Source organism: Platichthys flesus, chromosome 19 (genome assembly GCF_949316205.1).
Source record: "Platichthys flesus chromosome 19, fPlaFle2.1, whole genome shotgun sequence".
Lineage (NCBI taxonomy): Eukaryota > Metazoa > Chordata > Actinopteri > Pleuronectiformes > Pleuronectidae > Platichthys > Platichthys flesus.
Window position 1 is genome coordinate 8,226,562 of NC_084963.1, and position 23,724 is coordinate 8,250,285.

General features: G+C 43.6%; 2 protein-coding genes across 2 annotated transcripts; one reads left to right on the forward strand and one right to left on the reverse strand.

Moving 5' to 3' along the window:
• Positions 1–5,077: 5,077 nt before the first annotated feature.
• Positions 5,078–12,551, forward strand: LOC133975344 (glutathione hydrolase 5 proenzyme-like). The gene is made up of 12 exons (XM_062413274.1): positions 5,078–5,312; positions 7,237–7,364; positions 7,458–7,553; positions 8,654–8,849; positions 9,505–9,671; positions 9,794–9,940; positions 10,105–10,235; positions 10,429–10,613; positions 10,707–10,798; positions 10,905–11,014; positions 11,095–11,205; positions 11,449–12,551. The coding sequence occupies exons 1-12, from the start codon at positions 5,140–5,142 to the stop codon at positions 11,593–11,595; spliced, it is 1,683 nt and encodes a 560-aa protein (XP_062269258.1). The 5' UTR covers positions 5,078–5,139; the 3' UTR covers positions 11,596–12,551.
• A 1,560-nt stretch (positions 12,552–14,111) lies between these two features.
• Positions 14,112–21,576, reverse strand: ggt1b (gamma-glutamyltransferase 1b). The gene is made up of 13 exons (XM_062413273.1): positions 21,457–21,576; positions 20,231–20,428; positions 19,919–20,049; positions 19,716–19,805; positions 19,272–19,464; positions 19,031–19,191; positions 18,361–18,510; positions 17,101–17,237; positions 16,695–16,882; positions 16,471–16,598; positions 15,997–16,109; positions 15,769–15,882; positions 14,112–14,843 (listed from the first exon to the last, which is right to left on the reverse strand). Exons 2-13 carry the CDS (start codon positions 20,395–20,397, stop codon positions 14,697–14,699), a joined length of 1,719 nt encoding a protein of 572 aa, XP_062269257.1. The 5' UTR covers positions 20,398–20,428; positions 21,457–21,576; the 3' UTR covers positions 14,112–14,696.
• Between the last annotated feature and the right edge of the window lie 2,148 nt (positions 21,577–23,724).

Sequence of the window (23,724 nt, forward strand, 5' to 3'; positions counted from 1 at the left end):
GGAAACAAACAGCAGATTGTAGATGTTTGCAGAAGATTAGTAAAATTTGCTCCTCCCCTTTTTTCTATTGAGTATAATGTAGTCGATGCCAAATGTTTGTGCTGGGGACGTGTTTCTGTTACTGAAGTCCAGCTGGTTGCCGAAGTGTAGTTTACATTTCCTCTGCAAGTTGGATTCTGAATGTCCTGTTTACCGGACCTGTCTGTTCTTCCAGTCTTGTTTGTTTCTATTGACATTGTTTGTGTTCCCCATGTTGCTCGTCAGTTAAATTCAACGTGCAGACTGGGCCAAAATTACACCAGGGAGATTTTACGGATCCACGCCCTTTCAAGGCCACATATCCAAGCCTTATTAAGATTAAGATATGTTTATTTATACCAAACACATGCACAGACATGCACTACACACTCATGCAATGGTAGGTCAATTTATCCTCTGCATTTAACCCATCTGTGTGCAGGACACACAGAGCAGTGAGCGACCATATACGGCGCTCAGGGAGCAGATGATGGGGGAGTAAGGTGCCTTGCTCAGGGGCACTAGACAAGGTAGGGAGACTCTTGGATTTTTGGACAGATCAATCGAGGTTCGTCTTTTGTTGTCTCCGTGGAGTCAAACCAGAGACGAACCAGAGACCTTCTCTGCCCATAGTCCAAGTTTCTACCACTAGACCACCGCCTCTCCCAATATTATTATTATTGTATACGAAAATATGATGTTGAAGCAATATTTCCACATATTTCAAGGTAATATAATACAAAAATCATTTACATTATGTGTATTATGTTCAAATATTTTCTATAATTAACTAGATTGACTTTCTGAATAAAGGATTCAGGAATAAAGTCATGAATGTTATGCATGGCTGAATTTCATTACCTTTAGAAAATACTTTTGATAAACATCTTGTCAATAGTTTAGTCATTTAAGGTTTTGCCTTTAAATATCTGAAATATTTATACTTTGGTAAAGACTAGCAATGCAGTATCATCATTATATTGCATGTTATTGTAATCTTTGTTACTGTTAGTGGCCTATCTTAGTCATTTTGGCTGTTTTTAGGCAAAGACTTAGATAAACGTATTTTATTTACTTGATGTGGCTTTATACTGAAACATGGTATTATGAAATCTTTGAGTCATTGAAAGGATCTTCAATTTGCTCTTCCATTATTCCCCCGCTGCTCTGTAACGTTTCATCCTGTGACTCAACCAGATGGAAACTGTTTGGGGAGAATTTAGGCCTCAGAGGGGATGAAATAAATAAAATATGTTGGTCACTTGTCTGTCTGTCAGAATCCGAGTCTCTGTCAGGGATCATGAATCTTTCTCTCAACAAAATGCCTGTGACTAAAAGATCCTGTGGGATAAGGGCTGCAAAGGGGCAGAGCCTGTATGGGATGGTGAATTTGAGTGAACAGGGACTGGTATGGTTGGGCATTGGGTGGTTGGTATATGACGCAGGGAGGCCAGAATAATGACATGCACTATTTACAACACAGTGACTATCTGGATGGTATGGTCATGAAAATATCATTTCTGTCTGCTCTATAATATAATAAGAAAGAAATATGTCATCATTATCATTAGTTAGAATTTTATTGAGGCAGTTTGGGTTTGTTGTTGAAAATAAAATTACTCAACTTTTTGTGAATTCAGTTCTGCAGGAGTTTACGGCCTCTTGTGATATGGTCTTGTTGCTATGAGGCCAAGCTCATGCAACGTTTATTAACATTAACATGCATATGAGTCAATTGAATTGACTCACAATGTAAATGTGTGTATAGGGTTTTTTATGAGCAGTCAAAGTGCTCAACATAACAGTCTCTCATCTATGTGCAGCACTTTCTCTGTCGTACATAACTCATACAGGAGCAGTCTGGGGTTCAGTGGCTTGCCCAAGGACACTTCGAAAAAGTAGAATGGCCGAGAATAGAAATGCTGCCCTTTTGGTTAGTGGACGAGCCGCTCTACCTCCCGAACCACATGAAGTCTGCATGAGGAACAAATTATATCTGCCAAAAAATCCCACCAAATCTGTAAATAGATGATATTGTTTTTATTGGTGATCAGAGGAGCCAGAAAGCTTTACAGCTGAAAATGTGAACACCATCTGGACCTTGTGCTGTAGCCCCCTGCCGGCCTCAGGCAGCGCCGGACAGAAAGCATGTAAATCACAGAAATGTTCTCTCCCTCGTGCGGGATTGAAACTGTTTCCCACGAAATGTGTGCATCACTGACTTACAGTGTATTGGAAGCACAACATGCTGTATATGCTGTAGAGACTCTGTATGCCAGGCTGGTGGCCCAGTATCATACAGGTACTGTTCTGTAATCTGCGCTGGTCTTTAGAGGGGTCAGCACCTCGGACAGTTCCAAGGTAGATGGTCTGAGGTGTCGGCAGCAGCAGCCCCGTCCTCGTCTCAGCCACATTACGTCAGCTTGTTCCAATGAACACAGCTCAAGGGTCGTCTGGCCAGCAGGAGAATCTCAAGTTTATAGGTTCCAACATGAAGAAAAAAAAACAGCGAAAACTAAGGAATCTCCATTTGTCGGGTCGTTGGCCTCGTGTGAGAGAGGTCGCGACCCTCGTCCGTCACCAGCATCACGTTCCTCTTTTCATTTGTTGACTCGCCTGGGACCAAATAAACACTTCTTTTTTCTTGGTGCTTCTGGAAGTAAAATTACGAGTTGAACATGGCTAAACTACAGTGACACAAACTGCAGACAAACACACAATAGAAACTCTATAGGAAAGTAAGAGATAGGAGAAAAAAACTGCTGCTTCATTTATATGGTTCATATCATTTGAAAATGCTTTACTTAGAAGTTTAGCTCTTTGTTAGTTTGAGGAACTGATTTCAAACCTCACCTCACTGCTTTTCTTTTTTTTTAAGTTCCATGTTGGTGCATTGGTGCAAATATAACAACCAGAAGCACTGAAGAGATGAGGACAAGGAGTGACATGTTACAGACAAAGTTTGCTGCGTGTGGTCCATGTTTGGTGGATTTCAGCATCTGTGAGGCGTCAGTTTGAAGCCCCCTGCCTCCACTACCTCAGTGACATTGCAGTTCATGTCAAACACATAATGGCAAGGCAGGGTTCAGGCGTTTCATTTTCTGTAGGTCGGAACTTTACTGAGAAATGTTGGGGCAGCAGGAAACGGACAATGTGGGGAAATGAGCTTCATCAGTGTTGCACATGCAGGAATGATAAAGACAAACTGTGAAAAGCACTTCATCTTTGCAGACACTCTCCAGAATGGGGTTTGGCAGAAATAATAACAACACAATAGTCCAGTCCATGCTCATGTTTAACAGGGTAGACACTGTCATGTAACCTTCTTCTGTGCTGAGGAAGGTCTGATCCAGATAGATAACTTATCTCCCTTCACCATTGGATGAAACCACAGACCTTTGAAACGAAAAGTCACTTGTGATCGACTGGTACATCCGTTGATAGAGTGTAAATATGGTGCTGGGTTTTTCCCAGTAGTTTGGGAGGACAAATGTTTGGGCCTCCGCTGCTATGCTTTGTGTGACACACAGTGTTTTGGTGTCAGCAGAAAGACTTCCCTTGGATGTGTCATCAGATGTTCCCTTGAAAGTTGTATCACTGATGACACTCATTATGGCATACTTACTCATAGAAGGCAAGTCTATTCAAGCAACAATTCATGATTCTTTAATTATACTAAGCCTGATGTATTTATAGGAGAGATTTTCATAAAAGGGAGTTAGTGCCCTTTTAGAAAATGTGTAACCTTTGCACCACTGAGTGAAACTATCCTGATTTGCATTTGTAAAGATCACTCTTTTTGCATTTACATGTGAACGCCTCGGAGCAGGGGGGTCAACGGCCCAAAACTCGAACCTCACGCCAATTCCCGGCAGTTCCCGTCAGTTTTCGGGGCTGCCTGTAGATTCCAGGGAACAGTCGTTGACCGAACATTGTAAGAAGTTTACAGGGGCACATTCTTCTTTTCATGCAGTGTTAACCTTTATTTGGAGTCCTAACTTCTCTAGTGCTTAGTGCCTGTCCCCTAGTGTCTAAAAATAGAAATGCAAAAACAACAAATAATGATAACCACAATTTATCAACCAATGAAATAGCTCCTACAGTGGATGTTGCAATGTTTAAATGACAGCAGCTGTTTGTACATACATGTTCCTTAAATATGATAAATATTTGTTTTGCCTACCTCTGCTGTTTTGCCTACCTTTGCTGTTTTGCCTATCTTGGATGTTTTGCCTACTTAACTATTTTGCCTAGCCTTGCTGTTTTGCCTGCATTTGCTGTTTTGACATGTCCAATGTGTTTTATGTAACTGTCAAGGGCCTGGCCTATTGCCACACCTGAATTAGTTTAATTTTTATATTCTTTTTCTGGGTAATGTGGGCCTTAGTTTAATTATTTTGTTACCTGGGGGCTGCCAGCCCCATAGGTTTTTGGTACATTGTGTTTATTTGTACGTAAACAGGTCCCCCTTCCCCCACGTCCCTGTTTGACTGGATTTGACTGCCTTTTAAGACATGCTATTTTTGTAAAAACAATAATTCTATTTTGTCAAAAAGCACCACGTCTTTTGCCTCAGCATAATGAACCTGAATGCCCAGGTGCAGGTATTACTAAATCGTAATAATTCTTCAGGTGAAATTCCTGAGATGACGTGTCTGGCTTTTGATTACTTGATAATGTTTTAATTCTAAATAGCATTAGGCTTCCAAATGTACCTAATCCTACTCTGATCGCCACACTTCCATCTGTCTACAAACAGCTGTTGTCATTCAAACAGTGAACACTTTCAGGAAGTTTTACACACAGTACTGGTTATGTTGATGTTCTTATTTCCCCGTCTTTGGTTAAGGGGATGGGGCGAATAGTGTGGGGTGTGTTACAGACATTTACAGTAAGTACTCAGTCATTAGGTATCCAGTCATTAAGTCATTCAGTCTCCTTCCTTTTCAGTTTCACTTCAGGGTGGATGATGGCCAGTTGATGGAGTGAGGAGGAGGAGGAGGAGGAGGAAGAGGAGGAGGAGTGAACCCAGAAGATTTGGCAGCCCAGATTATCACTAAACGCGTGCGCACTGACAGAAAAGCAGCCAGACTTTCTCCCGCAGTCTCAGCGGAGGGTTAAATGGCTAACTTAAGGCCCTGTCTGTTCAGATGCTGCGTCCTGGTGTGCGTGGTCTGCACCGTGGCTGTGCTCTGCGTGTGGATCGCGTCACTGTCGGGGACCACATGTCCCGCAGGCAGCTTCAGGCGCGCGGCCGTGTCCGCCGACTCGCAGCGCTGCTCTGACATCGGCAGGTAAGTGTCTCCCTGGAACCGGAAAGTTTGGTTTGATCGGTGCCGGATTTACCGTGTGATCAGTGAGTGTTGGTGTAATGCAAAAGTTTGTTTTTGTGCTTTAATAGACTGGTATGTTTTTTTTGTTTTTGTTTACCACGCTTGGTTCTTTAGTCACTGTGATAACTCCAGCCAATGAGAGTGTTACCGGCCATGTGTGTGAGATAAAACGCTGATCTGAGTCATGACATAAGCATATTAAGAGATTTGATGTGCTCTGTATGAAGAATGGAGATAATGAGCTGCAGGACAGTGTGCAGACAAGCCATTGATTATCCATTCATGTGAGAGAATCATCACGTCCTACCCCGGAACTGAAAAATAAGGCTTTGAAAGCTTGAAATCTAATATAATGTAATGCATGACTAGGGTTAGTAGTCATGTAAGGACATGTGATTGAACTGTAGTTCAACTGAGAAGAAACAGGCTACGAGCTGTGGCAGATCTAGGACTTTACTAAGTGAGGGACCATGAAGGGGCCATGACTCACAAAGAGGGGCCAATCATGTGTTTAACATCTGCACATGAAGTCATTCCTTGTTTGCTTTCAGCTCCAACGCTTTATATTTAGCTAATTGTTCCTTTAACATCGTGTGTATTTAAACAAAGAATGATACAAAATTGTCATATTCATTGTTAGAATTGTTAGTGAGAGAAGATTATAATTATTTTTTTTTAAACGTCTTAAATAACAGTGGCCATTAAAGGATCAGTTAGTAGAGTTTAGTGACATCTAGTGGTGAAGTTGCATGTTGCAGCTGAATACCCCTCACCTTACCCTCCCCTTCCAAACATGACAGAACAAGACTTCAAAACGAATCATGCTTAAAAGCTGTTTTAATATCAGCTTTCGAGCTTTCAAACATCATGTGTCAACCTTTAAAAGCCTTTATTTGGGACCATGCCATGATTGTACGATCATAATACTCACCGCAGGCTTTAACACTCCCTAGGGTGTCAGTCATTCAAATGAGCACTCTGCTAAATGGTTGAGTCCTACTCTAGATAAAGAGGGGGGAAAAGAGGTGTGATTTTTTTTTCCTGGAATGTGCATGAACCACTTCCAGCTTTTGTTTTCACTTACTGGAAGTTTTTATAATTTTTTCATTGCCATGAATTGTCAGGAAGTTGTTTCCAAGTTCAGAGCAGAGACAATGTATGAGATCCCTCAGGTTCCACAGGAACAGAGACCCACTGAGGCAACAGGCAACGAGTCCATGTGATGGGAAACCCTTTCAAGGACTTCTATGTATTTATATATAGAACTCAAGATAGTCTGAGACTGCACCATTGAACCTCAAAAAAACAGAGCAAATCATTAAATTACACTTAAATAGATAAATTACAACGAACACAAAAGTCTTGAAACTTTTTATACGTATAGAAAATAGACCCCACCTGAATTGAACCGAGCTGCCGCATCTGCACACAAATTATATCTGTTCAAAGTTTCTTTGCAAACTAGCATTCTTAATTTAATCTGGCGCCTGCTCAAATTGTAATGAACTTATTGCATCTCCGGTATAAAGGCACGAACACAGCCTTTGAGACGACTTTAATTTGATTACCCGAATAATTCGTAATCTATTGCTCCGCCTCCCGTTTCCTCTCTGGGTCTGCCTGACCTACGGAGCCAAAACACTCCCAGCGATGCCTTCTAGTGGCGCTCAGTCAACACGTCCAACCCCCATGCCAGATTTGAGGCTACTTGCTCTATGAGGCCTCAAGCACCAGGACATGGTTAAACTTGCCTCTTGGAAGAACACAGATATTTCACCTTGTAACCCTGAGCTCAGCATTGATATTCATTCAGGAATTAAAAGGCTCTCTTGGCACGTGCTGAGCATGTTCCCATAAATCCTGTGTAAACTGGCTGTTTTTCCAGGCGCATGCTGCAGCAGGGCGGCTCGGCAGTAGATGGCACCATTGCAGCTCTTCTGTGCACGTCCCTGGTCAATCCTCAGAGCATGGGGATCGGAGGAGGGTCTATAGTCACTATAAGAGAGAAAACAGGTGGGGGTCCTCTCAATCATTTGCTGACACCTGGGTTTGGATTCTTCCAAAAATGATATGTATTGATTCTTCTAATCTCTGGTCTCTTCTCAGGCCGCGTCAAGGTCTACAACTTCAGAGAGACGGTCCCGCAGTCGTTCAAGCCAAACCTGTTGAATGACTGTCCCATTCAATTCTCCCCTTCCTTAGGTGAGCTGAGTGGAGAATACATTTCAAATCCCCTCCTTCTGCGGTTGTTCCTCATGAACCAACGGAGAGAAATGTTTTACTAATCCACTATCTTGCAACTTTAACATGGTGTTTCAGACGTCCTCTTATAAGCCTGTTAGAAATTAAAGGGAACACTTTATTACCTGCACCGAGGAGGTTACTATGATACTTTGTGGAAGCATGTGTCAGGGAAGAACCTTAACAGTTTTGGTGGGGATCCAGATCATAGGGTGGATTCAAGACCTTTTTAAAAAGGCTTGAAAGAGGTCAAAAAGAAAAACAAATTAAAGATACAAACAAAATGTTGTCACACATTGAAAGCAGTTCTAAAGAGGTGGGTTTTGAGTGGATGTCTGTGAGGCAGGACGGAGCCTGGTCAGAGGGCTCTCCCGGTGAGGAGGAGGAGCTTCTGGATGACTGGGGTGGTGTGGTCTTGAGAGCAGGTGATGGCGAGATCTGGCTTCTTTTTCCCCATTTGCACTGATTCCCGAGGGGAACAATTCATGGGTCTTAATTTAAAAAGATCAGGCACATTAGAGAGGCAGTGGACTAGTGGCAGAAACTTGGACTATGGGCAGAAAAGTTGTCTGGTTCGTCTCTGGTTCGACTCCACGGAGAAACATCAAAAAGACGAACCCTGGATTGATTTGTCCAAAAATCCAAGAGGATTCTCCCTACCCTGTCTAGTGCCCCTGAGCAAGGCACCTTACTCCCCCAACATCTCCTCCCTGTGCGCCGTACATGGCTGCTCACTGCTCTGTGTCCTTCACTAGATGGGTTAAAAGCAGAGGCTAAGTTTCCCTACCTGCATGAGTGTGCCTTTGCATGTCTGTGCATGTGTTTGGGACTAATACATGTATCTTAATCTTAATATAGATATTTATGAGTGTTGCAATTCGGTACAGCTTGATAGGATTCAAAGGGACTGTTTGGCTTGGTGGAGGTATGCACTTCTGGTTTCCACTGCATGGCTCCTCCTCTTATTTTACGCTCATCAGTCCATCTGAAGCTTTAATCACTTACATTTCCTTTATATGTGTTGAATGCAGCAGCACTGTTTAACCCTTTCGACTCTGCAGGCAGCCAGTGGATCGGCGTGCCCGGAGAGCTGCGGGGCTACCAGGTCCTTCACGAGCAGTACGGGAAGCTGCCCTGGGCCGAGCTGTTCGAGCCCACCATCAAACTGGCCAGAGAGGGATTCCCTTTGCCGCAGTATCTGGGAAAACTCCTGAATGTCCCTCTGGTGAAAGGCATCGTGGAACCCTCATCTCTCTGGTACAGTGACTTTAGGGCTGGAAATGTGATCATTGTCAGCAAAGCTCAAGAATATCTGTTGTGAAGGAATGCTAATAAGAAATGAATAAAGGCAAAGGGTCTAAATTTCGTTTTTTTTTTTTAAATGGAATGTACGCGATTAATATTTGATCCCGAACATTTAACCATCAGGATTTCACGTTGAGTAATAGTTCAGCCTGGTCAACTCCTTAACTCCAACACTTTCTGGTTTAGTGGAAGTGACTTATTTGCAAACAGTAAAAAAAAAGTGCACTTGAGCAGCAATTTTGGAGTTGTTACATGACCCAGAAATAAAAGCTGCACTCGCCTCCTTTCAGAAATATTTGTTAAATGTTGCTTTTCCCAAATGCCAGGTTTAGAAAGGGGTCGTCTGGGGGTTAGTTGTGGTGTGAAAAATTCTGTGAGCGCGAATCAAAGTGGGCGCTCGGATGCAGGAACCAAATATCTGAGAGTATTCAGCGAAGCGTGTAATTCAGTAGATGATCTGACTGAGGTGAATTGCATGAAACAAACAGAGGTCACAGAGGTCACCCAAATGAGACTGTATTGTACAAGTAGGAACATTTTGTTTTGTTCTGTTTATTACATTTTCTAATACATAGATTTTCTTCTTCACATTTACTTTTTTTTCCAGCTCTCTGCAAGTTATTTGCAACAAGAACCAAACTGTTCTGAGCCAAGGAGACACCCTGAAGTTTTCTAAACTAGCTGATACCCTGCAAACCGTAGCGAAGATGGGGGCAGCTGCCTTCTACACTGGCAAGATAGGACAGGACTTAATCCAAGACATACAAGAACAAGGTGAGGTGATGATGGAATACTGTTGTTTGGGGTTGAAAGGGGGAATGGACAGAAAAAGCAAATGGGCTAAAAATGTAACGCTTAAAAACGAGCTCTATTTATGTTCTGCATGGTTCTTTTAGGTGGGACGTTAACAATGGAGGATCTAAACTCGTTCAAGGTGCGGGTGGAGGATGCGTGGACGGTGCCTTTAGGAAATACTAAAATGCACATCCCGCCACCGCCTGCTGGGGGCGCCATGCTTGGATTCGTTCTCAGACTCATGAAAGGTTTCAAGCGTTTGTTTTTTCTTTTTCTTTAGAATAAACTGAACTGAACTGAATCAACTTCTAGCATCTCATCGTTTACTGTGAATGATAAAGAATAGGAAAGCTCAAAAGACAGTAAAACAAAACTTTCTCTTTACGAACATTGTTGTTCTCTTGCTCCGCAGAGTTTTCCCTGTCTCCAAACTACTTGAAAGGTGAACACAAGATTCAGATGTACCATCTTTACATAGAGGCACTTAAATTCGCTAACGGAGAAAAGGCGAACATCAGAGATCCTGTCTTTAACAACAATAAGGTTGGGATCTTATTTTACTCACTTTCATCTTGTGGGGAACTGAATCTGTGGGGAGTAAATAAAATCACGAATATCACCACGAGGTCGAGCAGAAAAGAGGAAGCAGCAGTGTGACATTCAGTGTGGGCATGATTTCATCTCAGCCCATCAGAGGAGGTTTCGGCAGCGTCTCATTGTGATGTTCTTTTTCCAGAGTGCAGAACACCTGATCGATCCCTCCTTCATTAAACGCATCAGAGAGATGATCTCAAAACAAGCCCATGAGAAATCCTACTACTACAACGTCCAGCCGCCCCCCGATCAAGTCGGGACCACGCACGTGTCCGTCATGGATGAAGACGGACTGGTCGTCTCGGCCACCAGCACCATAAACCAATTGTGAGCAGGAAGAGGCCACGGTCCGATTCTGAGAAATGACGCGGGGGTGCGGAGTTCATCCCCTCGGCTTACTGTGTGTGTTTTGTCGTGTAGATTCGGAGGAGCCATTTACTCCCCACGGACGGGCGTCATCCTCAACAATGAGCTGGCCGACTTCTGTGGCCGAGCGGACTCAGTTAGGGCAGGTAGAGTCACAGGCAGGACCGGAGCCACTTGAGTCTAAGACCTTTACTCCTCACGTAGACATTAAGTCTCTTTTCAGTCTGATGTGGAGTCTCACTGTTCCCGCAGGTGAGCAGCCCCCCTCCTCCATGACTCCAGCGATACTGGAGCTGGAGTCGGGAGGACTCCTCGTGATTGGTGGATCAGGAGGAAGCATGATCCTCTCAGCGGTTGCCTCGGTAACTCAGTTGAACTTTGCATACCTGCTCGTCCTGTTGACTTATTTGTTTGCTGACGTGACACTCCACTGTTGTCGCAGTCTTTAATAAATCACCTGTGGCTGGGGATGAGTCTGAAAGACGCCATCGCTGCTCCCATCGTGTATGTTGACACGAATAACGACGTGAACTTTGAAAATGGTTTTGACCAGGTGAAGTATTACTTTTTTTTCATCCTCACTTTCCATTAACAGCATTCAAATTCACCAGACTGTGAAATGAATAACATTTCTACTAAACCCATTTTTACTGATGGAGATTATCGGAGCGTAATCCATACAAAGACACATTTCATTGACCTGCAATCAGTATTAAAGTGAAGTGGGAAGGATATGTGGTATTAATGTGTGTGTGTGTGTGTGTGTGTGTGTCTGTGTTTGTGTGTGTGTCCTCAGGCTGTGAGCGATGGCCTCAAGGGTCTTGGACACAAAGTTGGAACCTGGCAATACTTCCTCAATGTGGTCAATGGTTTGGAGAAAGACAAAGGCTGCATTGTGGCTGTATCAGACGCAAGGAAGTTCGGAGCGTCGTCTGGATACTGACCAGCGAGGACACAACGCCCTCCCACTGACCTCCGCCCTGAAGACCGACTGAAGCTTAAGCCTTAAGAACAATGAATGTGCCGCATCCCTGATGACAGAATGTGAAAAAACAGGACGCTAGTGATCTCAAAGGACATTTGCAGTTCATCATAACTCCATCTTTCCTATCAAACTAGTCAGCGCTGTACCCTCCAGAGTGATCACAGAGATCCTGGGAATCAGCAACACGCCTTAAGAAAAAGTTACAGAAGGAAAAATCATCAATTTGTATGAGCCGGATTACGGAAATCACTTTCAGTTTTAATCCAACTTGAGTTGAAGAAATGATGCCGTAAGCAAAACTAGTCGAGACAAACTGTAGCTATCCTTTGAGCTGATTGGACGCACATACACTGATGTCAGCATACCTCTAAAATGACGCACATGAAGCAGCTCCTGTTGAGATCTGCTTTTATAAAAGTGAAGGACTACGCCCCCCTGACTGCAGGGTGTGCACCACAGAGTCATAAAACCAGATCTACAGTACAGATCGACAAAAGCCCCCCCCCCGCAGCTGTGCAATACCAAGTCTGTAAACAACAGTGAAAATTAGACTTTCTGTCTAAAAGAACTGTCGATGAGCCGGGCGACCCTCCACAGTGACACCCAGACGGACGTGTGAGTTCAATGCTGTCAAAGGAGGTCAGCTCCAACTTTGACTGTGACCTTATCTTTGAATGTGAAACAGCTTTATTCAGATCCTGCATCACCTTCTGATCGTCCTTTAGGAGGAAACGCTGCAGAATTTATTTTTTCAAAAAAACTGAGCAGATTCTTAAGGAGCAAAATCCTTTTACTTATTTTCTTACAATGCCTTCTATTTTTTTAACGTGTTTTGTAAAATTATTTCACATTTGTGCTCCAATTTTTAACCGTGAAATATGTTTTGTCACAATAAAAAAATCCCCCAAACAGAACCTGTCGTTTAATCGTCACCAGTTGATTCGCTCACACCTACAAGAAGCTTTTTGCCACCCCTCTACATCTCTTTAAACATGTATCCATTGTTGTATGATCAGCAGTAATCGCCTCCGTGTTTCCCTCATTCCACAGCAGCACTGAAACAATAGACGCACTAATGAGATGCATTCCAGCTGAGAGACTCATGAATTAATGATGATTTCTGAAGTGGATCCTGCTCCGTTTTCCTCGGAGCCAAGAGATGTGAATTCTGAGAACATGCAAATCTTTTGTCTGTCTGAAGCCGCGGCGTCTTTGTTGTGGGACAAATGAGTTAATGTGGATAAGCTGTGGCTGTGATAAGCCCTGGTGTGGTGAGATCACCCTCTTTGTACAAACAGCCACTTAAAGTGAGCGAGTGTGAGGAGCAGAGGCCTCCGGGCCTTTATTGCAGAATTGTATCGATTCTGTTTCGACCTCGAGCGCATTTTTTGCCACAATGTCGCCTGATGAAGCAAAGTCAAATGGAAAACTATCGTGATGCACTCGAGGCAGATGGGGGTGAATTAAAACGATGAAGACTTTGATAGATACAGATGTAAGGTCATGTTTCGTGAGCGGTAGAGGTGAGGTCATCTTTAATTGGGCATTAAAGTAAAACTCCAGCTGGACAGCTCATTTTAACATTCACCATTACCTCTTCAGATTAAAGGGACCTAAGGCAAGTATCTTTTAAAATCGGTCTCCTCTCTTTCCAAATTTTTTCTTTTTCTTTTGACCAACAAGACAAGCAAAACAAGCAGAGTAGAGCGCTGACCTCCACCAAAGATCCAGAATTGTTTTTGGATCTGCACCAAATTAAACATCCGTACAGTAATCGCCTTGTTTACAGTAACAAGTATCAAGTGAAAGGTCCTTTACCGAACTTCTGTAACACATCAGGCAAACACAAAGCATCTGCAGCATCTATTGCACCGACTTGATGAAAGGACTAAACCATTTGGTGCAACACATTTTTCAGTCGGCTGCGCTTGCAGGAGAACTAATGGGCTCGATGCACAGGGAGGCTCGAGTCCTCTGGTCGGGTATCCACACCTTCTCTTTCCCCGTTTAATGCTTGAACTCTGTAAAATCGATACAGACGAAAATAAGCAATTTCCACTAATGCTGGAAATGACCAAATAAATAATTCATACTGGAAAAATCCTTCATTGAGACTAGAGTTTGTGTGTTGTGAGTAAAAGCTTGTTTTAATCACGTGTTTATCACAGTCCATTGTAGCTATAAGCTAATAAAGCCTTTTTTTTCTATTTGTACTTTTCAGTGATTGTAATTGTGTAACACGATTTACATCCCGGCTGAGAGAGGAGGCGGCCGGAGTCCCAGTGGGGACAGTGAGCAGCAACAGCTGTGATGTTGTTATGGGATCATTACAGGCCATTGCACTCTGGGTTGTGGGGAATTACTGTAAGTCATTAAATACGTGCTGCAGGACTGTTTGTCCCCGAGGTGTTTTACAGCAGCTCCCGCCTGCTCTCTCTCTGTTTGCTGTCATCTCACATGAACGAGCCAAGGGAAACATGTTAGTCTTTAATGACAGAGTTCAAAGTTGAGTCCGCTGTTGGACTTTTGATTTATTTGTTAAATATTGCGTTTAGTTGTTAGTTATTACTGTCGGTGTCACGTACATTTCAAACGTAGATCATTACAGCAAAGCAGCTCCACACAGCTGATGATGTGTGCTTCATAAATAAGTGGGAATCAAACACATTTCTGACTGGGACACGTGCAAAAAATGATTTCAGCATCACTATATTAAATAATATTCCACGTCCTCCTCAAAGTTCATTTCATATTTACACACAAAGAGGAGGTGACCCAGAAATAAAACCTAAGATTCAATATTAAGAATCAGTTTCAGAGTGAGGCACTTTGTTGTCAAGGTCATAACAAACAATGGTTCTCCGGTTATCTGCCGCGTACCACATACTATGAAGTACATGAGCATTATTCTAACGTGATGAGAGATCAACTGTTGTCGAACACGGCTGAGGGGTTTGCCCCTAGCCCTTTGAAACCTCTCTAATCTCACAGTTTCCAGCGGAGTCGAGATGCACACTGCTTCAGCCTCCATGCACAGTCACAGGCGTGTGTGTACGACCTCAGTAGCCCGCAGCGTAGGCCCACTTGCGAGGGTCCGACTGAGCGTGGAGTCCGTCCTCATGGCGAACCACCGCCTGCACCACGGCTCCGGACGCTGTGAGGAACTCCGTCTCGTGGTTCTTTGCTGCCAGACCATTCATGATGTCCTGTGAAATGACAAAATAGAAAAATGTAGGTGAAGAATGTGATGGCGTAGATGGGCTAATAGATAAACTAGTTGTTTAAGGTTGATGTTTATTTTCATTTGCATAGATTGAAGAACAGCTATTATAAGGAAAAAAGAGGGGGAGTTAAAAGAGCAGCAAAAACTAATAAGGAATAAAAACACAAAATGTAAAAAAAAAAATGTCCGAGTCTGCCTACACCTTTTTCTAAACGTTTCCACTGAGTCCAATCTGCTTGTGAAAACTCTTTAGAATGTCGGAAATCAAAGAAAACAATGAGGCTGTGATCTGTCGCCCAATCAACGTGATGTTAATGTTGTATAAGAAGTTAATATTGTAGCATTGCTAACAGATAAGAACCTCATAGCCAGTTGTGGCATTTATTATTATATGAGCCAGCTAATGACTTCTCATCAAAGTAATATTCAAGGTTCTGTTCTCTTCTTGGAAACTTTAAGGAAACAATGCATATTTGAATGTGTAGCGGGTAATAGCCTGGCGGAAAAGAAAGGATTCTGAAATTTGTCTTAGGTTGAGTTTAAAGTCAGGGCTTTCCTAAAGAGGCCATATTCAATGATTCCAGAAATCTTTGAATGCAGATCACAGGAACCGTTGATCTGATCTAATTCACACTTGGGAAAGGTCTTTTTTTAAGGGGCCCAAAGAAGTGTAGAATTGAATTTGTTGTGATTAAGACATGAGGTTTGTTTGCAAATGACACCATTAACCAAACCCGGCGCTGTGATATTTTTTTTTCTCCTCGCTCCATTACAGATCCCTGAAGGTAAATATAATGAACTGTGTCCCTGCCGCCAGGGTTCGGCTGAAGGATGGTCCCCCACACCACACTGCCCCTGCTGTTCATCACACAGATCAGAGCCGTTTGCCGTTCGGCCGCGACACTCACTTTGTCAAAGTCGGGCTCGGCGACGGTGGCGTTGGGACTCAGCTGGTTGTGGAGCCGCGGCTGCACCACAGCCTTTTTCAGATCGTAGTCGAAGAACAGTGTGTTCAGAATCACCTGGAACACAGAAAAACACGGCAGCCACGGGGGGTGCTCCTTAACAACACCACCACCACGACTGATTGATACAATGCTGTGTGTCGGCTTCTCACTGAGGTTCGTGTCTCATACCTGAGCAATGGAAGTCGTGATTTTAGTTCCTCCCGAGCCTCCGACCACCATCTTCACCGTGTTGTTTTTATCAATGAGGATGGCTGGACACATGGACGACATTGGCCTTTTCCCTTTTGAATAGAATTGTAAGTCCAGTGTTATTTATGTTTACTGTCTTACAATGTTTTGATTGTTTATTGGATTCATTGTTTTGATGGGCCTCATAGATGCATATCCTCTCAAATATTTGTTTGTCTTGATCAATGTCAAAATATCCACATTTAATCGTCTTGTTATTAACAATCATATTTAAAACTTACGAATACATTTGATTGACACCTTGTCTTTTTCTCAGTACTTGATTTTCTTTTACTTTCCAACCAAGACTGCCGACTAATATTACAGTTTTAGTGTTTCCTGAGGATCCTGTATTTCAGTGTGTGTGTGTGTGTGTGTGTGGGTGTGGGGGGGGGGGGGATGTCTTTATCTAACCTGGCCTGATGAAGTTGTTGGGTGAAGGTGGCACACCAAATCCGTTTGTGATGTACGGCGAGCTGAAGTCGTCCATTTCGTTGTTGAGAAGTATCCCCGTGGATCTTGACATGACTTTGGAGCCCAAACTGCAGGAAAACCGAAAACCATTAGGACATGAGGGGAGACACACAGGAAGTATTGGGGATGAACAATATTTAACAAGTCCAGTGAGGACGTCATACAAGTGGTTGATGGTGCTGGTGGCCGACACGGCGCTTCCATCTTCTGCCACCACGGACATGTGCGAGGTCCCCCGGTTGTCAGGCACGAAAAACTCCGGCTCATAGTAATTCATGGGATGTGTGGTGTCGTCTGTGATCCTCTCACGCAGCTCTTTGGCAAAGAAGCTTGAAGTCATATTCTGGATGAGCTTTGGGGACGATAGCGGGACATTAAGAGTGGATTCAACTTTTACAATTGAATAAACAGCAAATGTGTTGGGTTATTATTTAATATTTTTCCTGCCATGTGAGTTTTTTTGTGGTTATATTAACTGTGTTGTGACAACATTTATTAATCCTAAGAAATTTGAGCCTGTATCTAACCACTCTTCCATCCCCTTGAAGGAGTTGTTAGTCGTGTCCTTACATTGGTGAGGTTCAAAAACTTCCGATCTCCGAGCAACGTCCTCTTTGCATAAGCAAAGCGAAAGGCCTCCACGATGCGATGGTACGTGAGGATCTTATTCCCGGTGCCTCCCATACTGTCCGGGGTGAAGTTGTACCCTGTGGAAAACACGACTGTCCTCAGTAACTCGACTTCAACCGCAGCCTCATTCATCCGCCTTCATTCCAATGGCTGCTCAGGTAGAAGGAGACAGGGCTAGAACAGTCTAGACTCAGAATGTCCCCGTGTTTTTGTATTTAGTCCTAACGCTGCAGTGACGTGAGCATTAGCCTGAGCTGACAGGCAAGAGGAGGCAAGAGGAGGAAAGCCTCTGGGAACCAGCTGAGGTTTGGTTTGACGGGTCTCAGCTGTCGGACGGAGACGGGAGTCGCGGTGAGCGGTTCTGAGCGGTGTCTGAAACGTGTGCGGGAAGCCTCCACCACTCAACTGTGTCCAATTAGAAGCAGACTGTTGAGATTGGTGTTGTATGAGGCGGGGGGGGGGGGGGGGGGGGGGGGGCAGTCGGAGGAGATCGAGGGAAGGTTCAGGGGGATTAAACTCTTTAAAAGGGAAGTTTCTCATTTAATCCCCAGAGGCAGACGGCGTCACTGGAAAGAGACGGCGTCCTCGACACGGAGAGTTTGGGTTTTCTGTTTCAAATTTAGAAGCAGCCGACACAAGGAGCATGTGAAATCAGCCCGACGGAAATAACACAGGAATACATGATGATAGAAGGAGGGGTAGAAAGGTAGTAAGTGTTCAGGAGGCACCGTCGGATTGTTTCAGGCAGCGTTACCAGATGGATGATTGTATTTCTGTGATAATCTTGCCCTCTGTAGAATGTACGATCGAAAATATATTACACTTAAAATAGTTTGCTTTACATAACAGAGCAATGACAGGTGTTATTTGTATGAGGCAAGAATAAACTTGCTATATTTTCTCATTTCTTCTTCCACTTAAATTTTATTTGTGACACTGCTGTAAACAGGCTGTAAACAATAAAAACGACTTTTATTGTTTACAGCCTTAATTATATTGCTGCAGTCATGTGACTCTATGGTTCAAGGTGCTCTTAGGTAACCTGAGGACAGACGGAGCTTTTTCATTTCAAGTGCAGCTCAGCCTGCTGCTCAAAGAGGAGTCCTTTCTGTGACGGTGACGAGCGAAGTGAAGGCGGCTCACGTTAAAGCTCGCTCTCCGCCCACTCGGGCTGTTTTTGGACAACACATCAAGGCTTACCATTCAGGATGTTTAATATCAGCGAGAGCACAGGGCCGCTCGCGGGGGCATTTGGAACAGCCATCTTGTACTCCCCCACATCCACACTTAGCGGTTTCTCATCCAAGAGAGCCTTATAATCCCTCAGATCCTCCATTGTGATGATACCGCCTAAACACAGATCGACAAACACTGGGAATGCACACTTGGACAGAGCTGGAAGCACAAATCCTCCACATACCATGGAAATGAGAAGAGCATGTTAAATACGATATCACATATCCTGAGGTTTCAGCGTATGACATTTCGTGATAACGACAGTCGCAATAATGATGGCAGCTATAATGTATTTTTGCTCCGTGGGTACAGACACATGATCAAATCTGCACAAATTGAATAAAGATTATGAAGATGCAACTTCTTCACCATTCATCCCAAAGCTGGAAACTTGCCATAGCTGTTATTTGAAGTAGGCGGGTTCTTGTTTAGAGTCTGAAAAGATTTCAGTTAATCATATACTGCGTTACATAATGTGACCTGAAAAACAAAGAACAGCAGCTTTTTCTATGAGTAATATGTGTTTATCTAATTCTCTAATTTGAAAAAAGTAAATTTAGGATAAGATGAGATGAAGTCTGGCTATTTGAACAAAATCTAAGAGGTTTTCTGGAGACAATCAAAAAAAAATTACCTTTGGCCTGAATATCGTTAACAAGGTTCTGAGCCAGTGTTCCCTCGTAGAAAGCATCAGGACCCTCCTCGGCTATCGTCTTATAGGTTTTTGCAAGCTGGGTAAATTTAATGATTTCTTTTTCCTTCAGGACTTCACCCGCTTTCCCACAAAACACTTCACTGAAAGAGAGGAGAGGATAACTTAAAGATAGCGATGAAGAAGTGAATGATCTTTTATACTTTGACCTGACGTCTCTCACCACAGAGCTGGGTCATCGATGATTGTTTTCTTGTTTTTGGACAGAGCAGAGGCGAGCGCCTTGCCCAGAGGAAAACCCTCTTCTGCAAAACGAATGCTCGGCTGGAACAAGTCCTTCCAGGGCAGTTTACCATGTCGCCTGTGTGCCATCTCGTAACCTCGAATCTCCCCTGGTACAGCGATAGACAACCCTCCTGCCAGACAGGAGAAAACAAGGGAACAGGTCCTTGTGTTATGGCTCATAACTTTTTCCAACAACAGCTTAGGGCACTTGTGCAAATCTTTTTTTAATCCCTACCTTATCTGAGCTAGTTGTGTAGACTCAATTGAGACTACACAAAAAAACACTTATCCATCATTGTCTGTCACTATCACAAGGCCATCTTATGTCACAATAGCTTTCCTTGGCTCATTTCCATGTCTGATAGCAAAGGTTAAACATTACCTCTCTGAGCTGAATCTGTGCTGTTCCCAAACATGTTCTCTGTTGCATTGCGTGGTGCCGTCTCCCTGGCGTCGATGGTCTCGACTTTACCTGTTTATAAGGGACAAGGGGGGAAAAGCCATGACAGGATCCAGGTTATAAGAGAGGTTTGTGGGTTTGTTGTGCGAGTGGGAAAGCAAACAACAGAAGAGTTCATTGAGTACCAGTTGTTGCATTGTAGATTGTGAAGAAAAGTCCTCCTCCGATGCCCATACTGTGAGCGTTCATCAGTCCAACACAGAGTAAAGCAGCTATGGAGGCATCTACTGCAGATCCTCCTTGCTTCAGTATATCTCTGTGGGGAAAAAACAAATATTTAAACAAACAGGAGAGATAAGCTGGTGGATTGGAGTAAACATCTTAAGATCCTGTGCAGGTGAAGCACATTCAAATAAAACAGGTTCACTTGGATTACATGCATGAGTGTGTCTGTTTACGTTGTATCTCTGATGCAAAAACAAGTCAGTATCTCTCACCTGCCGACCTCTGAACATGGCCCAGCATCTGCTGCCACAGCTGCCTTCAGGTACACCGTCTGAGCTGGGATCTTCTTCGTCCCCACGGTGAAGAAGACACCCACAAAGGTGGCAACGGCCGCCACTAGCAGTATCGCCAGGGCCACGAAGATTGTCTTCTTGACCATTTTAACAGGTAAGTAGAGAATAATTGAATGTCTGTTAAGAGAAAAGCGTATAATTTGAATCTGAAATGAATATGAAAATTCACCTAAAATAAACTGCAATTTGGGAAATTAGTAACAAGTAAAGCCCGCCGTTATCATATCATGTGACCAGAACGTCACTCGGTCAAACGCACACCTCTACCGAGGCCCAGAAGCCAATAAATTCCATTCCATCTCGAAAAGAAAATTCAGATTCTTCATCTTAACGTAGAAATTGAAATACATAGAAACAACTTAAATGAATTCAGCCTGTCAACAAACATATCATGCTACAGAAACCAAACATCCCGAAAGAATAAACATCGCAAACACATAAGACTCAAGATAACCTCATGTCAAAGATCACATGGAGTTGATTTTCTAAATGTCCAAATCTATTAAAAAAAATCAAAAATAGAACGGTTAAAAAAAAATGCATATCATTCTTCCGTCTCAAACAGAAATGACCTGCTGTTCACAAAACTACTGCACTGTTTCGAAATGTACGTTTAAATGAATAGAGCAAACATAAATAACATGAATCATGTATGCCAAGCTCCCAGTGGCCAATAAGCCTCTAAATGATTGTTCAAACATCCTGTGGTAGCTGTGGAGTGATCCAGCTACGAGGCTGCAGGCTGTGTGTCGTCCCGGCTCTACTTTCCACAGCCAATAAGACACAAAGAGAAAAAGCCGCCTGGAGTATTTTAGCCTAATAATACCTCCCAACCCTAAAGCCCACTGTCATGCAGATTCCGTGTTTGTCAAAGGAAGGAAACCGGATTATGTAACCAGGCAAGTGAAATGACTTAGTTGCACAACACCAGAGATTCTGTTGCATATTACAGCGCACAAGCCATTTATGTAAAAATCGCTGCAGCCTGCCTCCACATCTTTTACCGCCATGAAAGGAGACACCGATTAAAACCTGTTAAATTGCCCGACACAAATTCTCATAGGTAATAATCCTGTGATTCAGGTCGACTGTTCCTCAGAAACTGCAGCTCCTGAATCGCTGAGACGAACAGCGTTCTCTCTTACCTCGATTCCTCTCGGCAGGCCTCAGCGACTGGCAGCTCCCTGTGAGCGGTTGCCACGATGTGCAGCAGTTGATAGGTAAAAGGGCATCCGTGGTGCTCAATATGTAACTACTGCAAAGTCCTTAAACTTTAACCCAGCCCACCATAAAACCCTAACCTGCGAGGGATAGCAAACACACACACGCAGACAGAAGCGACAACTTGAGAAGACATTTTCAAGCTATCATTCAAATAATTGGTCATCTGTGCTCAATCTACGCATAGCGGGGGCAATTCCATGACCTTGAAACTGAGTGTAAACAACAAATCCGCTGGATGAACGGTTCATTATCTGCAGTGACACTTAAAAGGTATCCCTGTCAACATTAACTAGCCTTAGCCTCACTATGCTGGTGGTTCATTTCAAATAGATGACATATGACTGGAGGTAACGGGTCAACAGAAAATGAGGAAGCAGGGGCCCCTGTTTCTCATGCTCCTCTCGATGCAACGCAGCCCCACAGAACAAACTGTTTGGTTGTGCACAACTGCTGGCAAAAACCTCGGATATTTAAAGTTTGAAATAAAGAGCCTCCTCACCGGGAAAATGAAGGCTTTCAGGGCTGCAGGGAGAGGATCACATCTGCCACGAGGGGAGGGAAGAAGAGCAAACTGCAGGGGGAACAGTGTGAAGGGGCGCAGCGCCGGACGAGCAGGGTCAGTTAAATAAGCAGGCAGGCCAATAGGTGGAGGGCAACGGGGACGGTGCCTGGAGAGACTGGAGAAAAAACTTGGAGTGCTCAAAACTCTAATTTGTTTAAGTTCCACACGGCCTTGAATGTGTCTCCCAATCCAATTGTTATGTTTAGGGTCACAGGTTAGCACTTTGCTCTTTGAAGAAAAAAACGGAATCTTCTTATTTCCAAAAACAAAACGAAATGTTATTGTGCCGTTTAGGCTTTAAACGGCTCGAGGAAATACGGGCAACACTTAGAACTGACACCGATAGCGCCATCGTAGGGGGTCGCAACAAATGCCGCCTCTTTTTCATTCATGTTGTCCTTGCGTCGGACAGTGAGCTCCAGCTGCGATAACACTAACAGTTGTGTTTTCACAGCTGCAGCCCTTCAGCTGCACTAAATATCTTTGGAGAGTCACAGAGCTCCGATGCAAACAGAGACACATGCAGCAGTGTGCCGCCGCGGCCCCATGTTGGATAATAAGCGCACACATCTGAGCCGCTCCAGCCTCGACCATCACAGGGTCGGGCCTTTTTTTTTTTTTTGTGAAGTGACAAGTTGGTTGCTAAATGTTTTAAGCAAAAAAATTCCAATAATTTAGCAAAGCGTTAGTTCAGGCTGGTTGTTTATTTCAGCTGTTGCCTCAAACAGCTACTGACGCAGGTTTTATTGCCCTTATGGCATTTTATTGTAGTCCAACTCAAACTGCTACTTAGTGTTAAATGATTGGGTTAGGTTTTATTTATTCTGGGATTTTCTCGTGTGAATTTGTTTAGACTTCGATCTAGATTTCGATTGTGGCAGAATTGTGTTTTCCGCTATTGATTACTCGGCTTTATCAGCCAATAACAAGTACAGGGTCACTACAAATACTAGTAGCTGTCTTCTGAGCTCTGCCCCGATGTAAGCGGCACACACCGGAAGATTCACCGTGAGTGAGTGATTGTGTTTATGACATTTCCACCACCTGACAGAAGCCAAAATGTAAACAAAATAAATAAATGAATACAAACGCAGACGGAGACGTCAAGAGAGCATTTGGTGATAAGTGCCAAAGTGAGCTGTGTTCTCCGCAGCACAATTAATACATTAGGTCCTGCCTGCCAGCCACTTATAGAATACAAAGAATAGATGACAAGCTTGATGATACATGACAAACTCATCTGTGCCACGGTGGTGCAACAAAACCAAGGAAACCCTGGTCTATAAATCACTTTGTATGCTTGAGGGAGGTTTGTGAGACCACTGAGACACCTAGACAGAGAAGAATGAGTCAGGAACTGACGCTGTACAGAGGAGGACCACGTCCCCCAGAACAACCAGGGCTATGATTCACCTCCTGTTTAAATTATTGTAAACTCATAAACCACAGAGTTAGAAACTGGTGTCCCTCCTGTAATGAGAGCAGCCAAGGAGTTCAAACTAGAGACAATGAAAACGTATGTCCCCCCAGTGTAGTACAACTGCTCCTGGAGTGTGATTCTGGCTGCCGATCCAGATACATCCTGCACCAGTACATCCAAGTTCATTACATCTGTCCAGAGACAATA

Excerpts from the sequence above, each read along its gene's own strand:
- LOC133975344 (XM_062413274.1), top strand. The coding sequence starts at position 5,140 with ATGGCTAACTTAAGGCCCTGTCTGTTCAGATGCTGCGTCCTGGTGTGC. Across the intron at positions 5,313-7,236 it reads CGCTGCTCTGACATCGGCAG|GCGCATGCTGCAGCAGGGCG; the intron begins GTAAGTGTCTCC and ends CTGTTTTTCCAG. Across the intron at positions 9,941-10,104 it reads CGTTCTCAGACTCATGAAAG|AGTTTTCCCTGTCTCCAAAC; the intron begins GTTTCAAGCGTT and ends CTTGCTCCGCAG.
- ggt1b (XM_062413273.1), bottom strand. The coding sequence starts at position 20,397 with ATGGTCAAGAAGACAATCTTCGTGGCCCTGGCGATACTGCTAGTGGCG. Across the intron at positions 19,806-19,918 it reads AATCTACAATGCAACAACTG|GTAAAGTCGAGACCATCGAC; the intron begins GTACTCAATGAA and ends CCTTATAAACAG. Across the intron at positions 19,192-19,271 it reads ATCGATGACCCAGCTCTGTG|TGAAGTGTTTTGTGGGAAAG; the intron begins GTGAGAGACGTC and ends CCTCTCTTTCAG.